The sequence below is a fragment of the Rutidosis leptorrhynchoides genome, chromosome 5 (assembly GCF_046630445.1).
Source record: "Rutidosis leptorrhynchoides isolate AG116_Rl617_1_P2 chromosome 5, CSIRO_AGI_Rlap_v1, whole genome shotgun sequence".
Lineage (NCBI taxonomy): Eukaryota > Viridiplantae > Streptophyta > Magnoliopsida > Asterales > Asteraceae > Rutidosis > Rutidosis leptorrhynchoides.
Window position 1 is genome coordinate 361,494,421 of NC_092337.1, and position 10,113 is coordinate 361,504,533.

The window sequence follows — 10,113 nt, forward strand, 5'->3', positions numbered from 1 at the left end:
TTAATGATACTACTAATAGTTATTATAATGATAATAATAATAAAAATGATAATAATGATAATATTAATAATAACCTTAATAATAATAATGATATTAATAATAATAACAATAACAATTTTTTTAATGATAATACTTATATTAATAACGATAATGATAATGATAATAATAATAATAATAATAATAATAATAATAATAATAATAATAATAATAATAATAATAATAATAATAATAATAATAATAATAATAATAATAATAATAGTTATTAAGTAGTAATAATAACGACGATAATAACGACGATAGTTTTAATAATAATTATTTTCAATAATAATACTAAAATTAGTGATAATTCAGTTGACAATATCTTTTAATCCGTCCATCGAAACCATACGCTTTCTAAATGAAAAGTTATTAATTTTTCGCCACCTTTCCAGCGATATGCATATCATATACCTTATCCTAATAGCATATGTATTAAATTCATGATTCATCATAAACTATCTAACGACAAAATTTAGCATACATGCATGCATAATCATATATATTTGAGCACTAGTCAGGGATACACTGTTATTATATAAAAGATAGGATATGACTCACGTATCAATATTGTGATTCAATATTGCAGGAATGTACGTAGACGCGACGGAGATGATACACACTAGTTTGACCTCACGAGCTATACCCCCGAACCATACCCATAAACTCCATAGCTCTAACCCATAATTTCCTTAGCTCTATCCCGCTTATAAAACCCGTTTTGAAATAACTCGTTCATGACCTCGTCGTAATATTTTATGTATAATACTAAATATTAATACTACTACTAATAATAATAAGATTGATAATAATAATCTTAATAATAATAATAAATATAATTATATAAATAATAAATAAAATACGGAGTATTATAAATGAATGTTGAGGTGTGTGTGAAATGCAGTGCACTAGTTGAATTTATAGATGATTCCAAGAATTAGACTCCATGCGATTGCATGGAGTTCTCTTGTTAATATCATGCAATCGCATGAGTGCAATTTACAGCACAACTTCATTTGTTTTATTCTACCGACACGCGTTTTATTTATATAATATATTTAATATTTATAATTAATTAAATATTATATTTTATTCTCGTGCATAGTTGACTTGTAAATTTAGTTCTAATGACTTGTACGCTGACGCTCAACTTACGTCCCGGTTCCAGTTTCTCGAACGCATTTTTGTACGCTTAGAAAATTGGTACTTTACATTTCGTGTAATGTACCTTCATCAATAACAAGACTCAAATTAATGAAAAACTATCCCACTCAAAGTGTAACTTATTCATTTGAGTGTTTTGGTCATTTGCTTCTTTAAATCGACGTCTCGTTATTTACCAATATATATTATAATAATACTATTTTAAATCCAAAACGTTTTACGACCAAGTTAGTATTATATTTTATCACTTTGTAAAATAATGATATTATCATTTAAAAATATAAACTTATATATTTTAGAAATATTTATTTGCTAATATAATATTTAGTTTTTCAAAAACTATTTATATTTCAAAGTTTAATATATTTAAAATCGTTTAAATGTTAGATATTATTATATCAACTTACGTTTTACGCTCTAGTACATAATTTGATATGATTCATTTATGCGCCAACGTTTAATTTAACTTCTCAAACGCTCTAATTAACATATCTATAAATCAATCGAATCAATAAACAAGTGTTACTGTCGATTACTTAACTTATCGATATTCATTTTCAAAGTTATCAATATTCCCCAATTTTACTTTTACATTAAATAATATGAAAGTTAAATAGTTTATCTTATTAAAAGTTACGAGGCAATTATTGTAAGGCATGTATTGGAAATCAACAGGAATTTCCACCAATCTGTCTAGCTCTCGCTACTTGACACTTTGTCCTTACTCGAAGATCACTTTACCATTTATTCCGAATACCGTTAAAAATGAAAGGTTTCCTAAATCAAAGTGGACCTCTCAACAGAGACTCGTAATCATATCATAATGTAACTGATAAATCAATCATTTGATATTATCCTTTAATTTCCGTCAATAAACATATATTGAAACTAATACGTTTATGTAAAGTATTATTCATCAAATACTTTGTTAACGTTTTCAAGTCATATAATAATTTCATAACTTATTTTTATATCAACCAAACCGTTAAATGTTTTATTAGTATTTCTCAATTTAATAATCACACATATGTATATATTCATACATATTTATTTACACACAATTGTTCGTGAATCATCGAGAGCAGTCGAAGGGTAAATGAATACATGAACACAGTTCAAAGTTTTTGAGATTTCAACATTACAGACTTTGCTTATCGTGTCAGAAACATTAAATCGTTTGAAGATGAAGTTTAAATTTGATCGAAAATTTTCGGGTTGTCACAATTTAATCAAAGAGGATCCTAATTTCCTTAATCAAATCTTATATAGATTATGAAAATGTTGTTTAACTTCCTTAAATCTCAGAAATTAACCGTGACTACGTCAAGAGTTGAAACGAATCTTTGATTTCATCATTTCACTCTTTTGCGATAGCTTCTCTCATACGCTTCGAATAATCAAATTGTTTTATCTATATTACTCAATGATGATAAAACTCTAGATATCAACTCATATTCGTCATGAAAACTTTCTTATTGTTAACCATGACAACCCCACTCAAATCTCAGGACGAAATTTTCTTTAACGGGGAGGTAATGTGATGACCGGAAAATTTTGACTTATTTAAACCAATTCTCTATATGATTTAATATTTTCGTCATGATAAGCAATGCATTTTGACAAGTTTTATAACTTTTATAAATGAGTTTTATATAACGGTTGACCACCCTGTTTGTCTAACGATTCATGAACGTCATAACTTGTGATAATTATACATACAGAAATATGCGAAAAATATTTATATACAAAATGATAAAAATTTACTATTGAATGATGCAATTTCAAATTAAATTTTTTACGTATATGATCGTTTTATTTTTATGATGTAAATTCTTTAATTTATAAAAAGAAACGCAATTAAATCAAAGATGTACAAGCTGTAAAGCACAATTTACAACAATGTAACTTAAATAATTGAATCGAAGTTAATTCATTTACTATTCATATGAATAGTAAATAAAACGAAATTAATTAATTTACTATTCACATAAAAGCGACATGATAGAAATTATTAATTATAAGTTACATAAAATACCCCTAAAGTATTTAATATATACAACTTTTTAAAATATTAAAATTCGTTAATTCAATTGAAAAAAACGAATTCAGTAATTTACGGTGGCACAGAATGATCAGCAGACTAGTACGTACACTCTACATCGAACGTATATAGTAATTTTATAAATAAATGGACCTTTTTACAACTAGTTTTATAAAGCTTAAGACCAAAATAAATATATGTATTCAATTATAAAAAGTGGAATTCTTTTTAATATTACTTTTACTCGTCATTTATTAGCAACAGAGTACGAAATATCGGTCCGTAAAAACTGTCGGTAGAAATGACAAAACATGGGCGGCTTTTAAATCCCATGTTTGATTCTATATTATTATTATATTATTATATTATTATTTTATTATATTATTATATTATATATTAATATATTATTATATTATTAAATTTAAAATATCTACATCTATATCTCTATATATATATATACACGCATATGGATAGATAGATGGATTACACTTTGTCATTTTTTTTAAAGCACACTTGTTACTTCATAGTATCAATATTTTATTATTATTCTTAATATTATTATTATCAATCTTATTATTATTAGTACTATTATTTTTATAATACAAAAATAATAATATACATAAAATACAACGACGGGGTTATGTTCGGGTGATTTTCAAAACGAGTTTCGAGCCAGATGAAGCTAGGAAAATTATGGGTTATAGCTATGGAGGTTATGGGTAATGTTCGTAGGTACCATGGGTGAATCAAAGGCTAACCTTTCATTTGTCTTTTTCGTTGCGTCTGCATACTTTTTCTACAATATTGAACCACAATATTGATATGTGAGTTTCATATGCTCCCTTTTAATTGCTTTTGCAATCTATATTTTTGGGTTGAGAATACATGCACTTTATTTTAAACACAATGGATACAAGTACATACTTAAATTCTACACTGAGTTTGAACCGAAAATCCCTTAACTTTGGTAACTAGTATATGCCGGTTATAAGAACTGGTGGGCGCGAATAGTTGTATATGGATCCATAGGGCTTGACATCCCCGTCTGTTCAGGTATAGAAACCCTAGCCTGAACTATAAAACAGACGTATGCTATTTGAGTTTAGTACACGGTAGATTGCGTGTATTGTACATGTTGGTTGCATGTATGTTAAAACAGGGGTACTTATTATATTTACGTTAAAGTTTAGTTACTAGGGTGCTCAATCTTGTTGAATATTTTGATAAACGTTTCTGGATGAAACAACTGAAATCTTGTGATCCACCTTTATATACAGAGTATGCGCAATATTAAAACCATGAACTCACTAACCTTTGTGTTGACACTTTTAAGCATGTTTATTCTCAGGTTCCTAGAAGTCTTCCGCTGTTTGCTTATACGTTATACAAGCTATGTGCATGGAGTCATACATGCTTTATTCGAGAAAATTTTGCATTCACAAAATCGTCACCATGTATCTTATTTTGACTGCATTGTCAACGGATGTATTATTGTAAACTATATTTACGGTGATTGTCTATATGTAGAAATCATCAGATATCAAAAACTTTGGAATTAGATATTCATTTATGGTGTGCCTTTTAAAAAGAATGCAATGTTTACAAAACGTATCATGTAGAGGTCAAAACCTCACTATGAAATCAATGAATAACGTACCGCGTCAATAGCGATTTTGACGGGTCGTTACATTGCTCGACGTTCTCTCGGCCCTATCTTGTCTTGGTTGTGCTTTCTGGTAGTTCTGGTTGGGTTCTCAGGTGCTGGGTTGGTGAGGTGTCATCGGTTTTTGTTTTGCTCTGCCGGAATCCGTACTCCGGAGGCTCTCCGTTCAAGATCCAGGCGACGAGTGCCTTGTTGGTGCTCTGGTGATTGTTTGGGGTTCTACTGTGGTTATTTTCTTGTGGATTCTTAGATCTTGGAGGTGACACGGGTGTTGGTGGCCGTTTTTATGTTTTTCTTTTTCTGGCAGACGGTTTTCTTTGTCGGAGTTTGGTCGAATTTGTTTTGGGTACTGCTTTCTTGTCTTCACTGCGACGTTCTCTTGCTCGTGGGTTCAGGTTCGGTGGTTTCTTGGTCCCGTGGACTTGTTCGGCTTCATTCTGGCGGGTGGCTGGTTCTTGCGGTTGTGGGGCTTCGGATTTGTTCTGTTTTTATTTTTCATGTCTGTTCCTCTCCGGTGATTTCTTCAGGTTTAGACCAGGCGACGATCTCCCAGTTGGAGATCTGGTCTTGATCCGGGGGATGATGCGTTTCTTAAACGGATGGTTGTTGTTTTTGACGACTCAGGATGACCTGTGGTGCTCCGTGTTTATATTGGCGTTTGGCGTTCTCCTGACTGGTGACACTGTTTGTCCATTTACTTTATCTGTCTTGTGTAGTATAGCCGATATTGTAGTGTTCCTTATGTTATATAGCTTCAGTTGTATTTTGATCTTTTGAAAAACGCGTTTTTTCTCACCCAGTTGGTGAGCCGTTTGATTAGGATTGATGTGTAGTTGTTTGAGCTCGTTTAGAACTCTATTGTATCGGTTGTACGAGTTGATCTCCGGATCGATTATTAATGTTATCGTTTTTTTTGACAAATAAAAAAAAAGCACAAAAAGTAAACTTTAACATTTATTTATGGATTTATTGTTTTACGGAGTATAAAATAATATAAAAGCGTACAGCTTCCATCCAGCACATTCTCCATTCTCCCCCAAATTTCACAATCAGTAAATCGCAAAAATGGAACCACAGCAAACCCCTATGCCACCACCACCGTCGCTTTCCACCACCGCAACTACCACCACCACCACCACCACCACCGTCCCACCCACCTATCCCGATTCCCTCGATTCCTCACCTAGTTCTCGCAACACCGATTCATGGGGCGAAGAAAACAACAATAAGCCCAATCACTCCGTATCAAACAACGGCACCACAACAACCACTACGGCGCCGCAACAACAACCATCCGTTGCAGTTAATAAACTCCGATTGATGTGCAGTTACGGCGGCCACATCGTCCCGCGTCCACATGACAAATCGTTATGTTACGTCGGTGGCGATACACGAATCGTCGTCGTTGACCGTCAAACGACTTTACCGGACTTAACTAATCGATTATCCAAAATTCTTCTCAGATCTTCATCATCTTCGTTAACATCTGTTGCATCAAACGCAACCGCAACGGCGTCGTTTACGTTAAAGTATCAATTACCGTCTGAAGATCTAGATTCGTTGATCTCCGTTACTACTGATGAAGATTTGGAAAACATGATCGATGAATACGAGAGATTGAATTGTAATAATTCGTCTGGTGACGTCAGCAAGACGTCACGATTACGGTTATTTCTGTTTCCGACTAAACCGGAATCAGTTACGTCAATTGGATCTCTGTTAGAGAACAGTACGAAATCGGAAGATTGGTTTCTGAACGCGTTAAACGGAACGACGTCGGGTTTCTCTGACACGTCATCCGTTAATTGCTTGTTAGGGTTAGACGACGACGTTTTGGTACCGGAGAAAAAAGATGATAATAAAGGAAGTGGTGTGATTGGGAACAATCTGAAAGTAAATTATTCGGGTCAGGATGTGCATTCAGTTCCTGATTTGGAACGAACGTCGTCGTTTGGATCGGCTTCTTCGTCGCCTTCGTTAGCGAGTTTGCCGCCGATTCGAGTACACGTGGACGATAATCCGAATCAGAAAGCTGGTGGAATCGAAGAACAGTTTGTTCAAATGAGTGTGCAGCAGCAAGTTCAAAAGCAACAACAAGCTCTTGATGATGGTGGTTATGTTGCTGTTTCTGCTCCTGTGGTTGTTACAGGTGTTCCGTTAAGTTCTCCAGTTGCAGCTGCGGTTCCTATCGAGTTTCCGAATCGCGTTTTGTCCGAAGACGAGAGGTCGGACCAGGGTTCGCAACATGGTTATCAGAAGGTTGTTGTTCAACAACAGCAACAGTACCAGCAGCAGAAACAGTTTGATTTGGCATCTCAGGATTCAGTTTCAAGGTATAACTTTCTTTTGTTGTATATATGATGCATATAAAGTGTTTGTGTAAATGCCTGAGTGAAAGTTGTATGGTATTGATTGTAGTGATGGTAGACCAAAGCCGGCTATGATATATCAGGATCCAATGGTGCAAATGCAGGCGTCTAAAAACAACAATCGAGCTAATGAGTTGAATAGTCTCCCTGATCAGAACACTATAATTCAAATGCAACAACAACAGCAGCAACAACAAATTGCGGATTCTGCTTATCTAATGTCGATGTCAAACACACAAGTTGATCCACAACATCCTCAAATGCACCATCAACAACCACAATTCATTCATACAGGTGTCCCACAACCACAGTATATTCATCATCACCCATCTGGAGCTGTTCCTATGGCATCTTACTACCAAATGTACCCGTCTCAAAACCAACACCAGCATCATCATCAGCCCCTTGATCAGCAGAACTTTGTGTATTATATGCCAGCTAGACAAGCTCCCCATGGCTACAACTTGCCAATGCAGCAACAACAACAGTCTTCAGGTTATGCTGACGTGTCATCTGCAGGTGCCACCCCTCTTTCTCAGAATCAACTACCACAACCTGCTTATACCACCAACAGGCCTACACAAACTGCTCCTAAAAGTGACTTGCCTGGTGGAGTTTATGGAACTACAAGTTCTGGAAATCCTCAATTTGTTCAAGTTCCTAATCAGCCTCAGCCTCAGCCTCAGTACGTTGGGTATTCACAGATGCATCACCCATCTCAGTCCATTGCAAATTCTGTATCTGGTGGTGCACCTAATTATGGGTATGAGTTTACTGATCCTGCTGCACAAGGACAACATATTTACTATGCAGCTCAACCAATGCCACCTCAGCAAATGCCATCTCAATCTAGTGCTCAATATCAAACTGTAAGTGGTGAATCTGGTTCGTATATCCCTGCAGACAATAGTACAAAGCAACAACAAGGGAGAACTCAACAGCCTTGACTAGTGAGTTTCTGGGAAAGTTTTGCACTAAAATTTGTTTTTATTTTTATTTTAATTCGTGATGTCGTCTATCTTATTATTTTTATTGGTCAGTTGTTGGTATGTGTTATGTGATAAGTAATAAAAACTAGTCGTAAAGTTCTCTGTTTTTTTACATGTGTATTCTTCTATATTGAATGATATATCTATTCTATTTTATGGTTTCGTTATTGTTATGTCAGTGAATTTGAATAGTCTGCTTCTCGAAATTTATACTTTATTAGCTTGAATTCTATTGTGCTTGTGAGACTTGGTATTCTACTTTAACATGGTACTTAGAACTTGAAGGTAATCAAGACTCAAATAATACTATTGGAACAGAGTTGGCTTGGTCACAATACGCAGTTAGACCTTTAGCTTACTTGACATTCATTTGATTTTAAGCTTACACCTGAAATAGAAAGGGAAAAGGTAGGTGTGTACTGTATTGTGAACTTACAATCTACTGTACTTTAAACATCTATTCCCTGATTTTTGTACCATGTTTTGCTAAAAAGTGTCGAAATGGGTAAAAAAAAATTTGCACCTCACATTTTGAAGAAAATATTGCTGGTGGTAAAAGCTTGTTTGATTTTATAACGACAGTTGGGATATAGAGAGTCGATCACTTTACGGACCTGGTCTGGTCTTTGTGGCTCTGATTATTTCTCACTTATTCCTAGCCTTAACCCTGCATGAACCCACATACAAATTTAAATTTGGTTAGTTTATCCACATTTTTTATTTATGTTGGTTTTCTTGGATTCCATATAATATTATCAGTAATATTTGATCTGTTATCTCAAGAGAGTAGAGACTAGTTATATCTTTATTATGTAATGTAATGATTGAGGGCCATCTATTGCTAAAACAATGCGGAAGTGTGGCTGTTTTTTATAATGTTAAGAATCTTATATTTAATGCAACTCCTTTAAAAGTGCATTTTATAACTTTGTACTATAAAAAGTTTTAATATATGATGACATGTGGTCCTTCTGATCTTCAGTTCGATCACCTAATTACAGCTTAAACAAAGAGAAGATACATCTTAAATAAAATGCCTTATTTTCTGAAGAATCTAAACTTGCTAAAAAAAAAAAAAAAATCCAATTGCAGCTTTGTTTAGATTAATTGATGAATAAGTTTTGATGAAACAACCAAGGCACATATTTTTATAAACTTTGATTAGACAACAAAAATAAACTTTATTTCTTGATTACCATTTAATTTGTTAACTGTGTGTCCTTGTTGAAAAAACGTACTTAAATTCAAATACGGAGTATATCGAAAAGAAATACGGAGTATATGTGTTACAATATGGACCCACATACAAATTCATCACCTTTGCACAAATATAAAACCATTGCAACATATGAAACAAATGTTGAAAATTGAAAGTCCCCTAAACCTACCAGTCTAAATTGACGCCCAAACCTCTTCGAAGACCCGAAACAACCAAGAACAGCTTGTAATCAACCGGTAACAGGCACCACAAACAACAATTAAGCCCGGAATAGGAATCATCCAAACTACATCTAACAAATCACCAAGTCGCAGACTTGGGCTAGTGTAAAACCATCAAAAAGCACATCTTAGTGAGTATACCCGGTCAAAGCATAAAATGTTGTTGTCGGGGGGTAAAACTGACTAATGGATATCAAAAAAGTATTCTTGAAGCGCACGAGGAAGAAGCGAATAGTAGAACCAAAGCACCACGATAATAGACCCGTACAAGGTGTAGCATCCAGGAGGAAGAGCAGTGGCACAAGGCATAACACGACAAAATGAAATCTAGTATAAAAGTAGCGTGCAAGGAGGAAAAGAGGAGCGAGTCTCTTATACAGTCGTGAACCATACTGAAAACTATTGCACGGT

General features: G+C 33.9%; 1 protein-coding gene across 1 annotated transcript; it reads left to right on the forward strand.

Annotated features, from left to right (window-relative positions):
* The first annotated feature begins 5,931 nt into the window (after positions 1-5,931).
* Positions 5,932-8,453, forward strand: LOC139847081 (uncharacterized). Its single transcript, XM_071836685.1, has 2 exons — positions 5,932-7,237; positions 7,323-8,453. Exons 1-2 carry the CDS (start codon positions 5,970-5,972, stop codon positions 8,218-8,220), a joined length of 2,166 nt encoding a protein of 721 aa, XP_071692786.1. The 5' UTR covers positions 5,932-5,969; the 3' UTR covers positions 8,221-8,453.
* Positions 8,454-10,113: the final 1,660 nt, after the last annotated feature.

Excerpts from the sequence above, each read along its gene's own strand:
- LOC139847081 (XM_071836685.1), top strand. The coding sequence starts at position 5,970 with ATGGAACCACAGCAAACCCCTATGCCACCACCACCGTCGCTTTCCACC. Across the intron at positions 7,238-7,322 it reads TCTCAGGATTCAGTTTCAAG|TGATGGTAGACCAAAGCCGG; the intron begins GTATAACTTTCT and ends TATTGATTGTAG.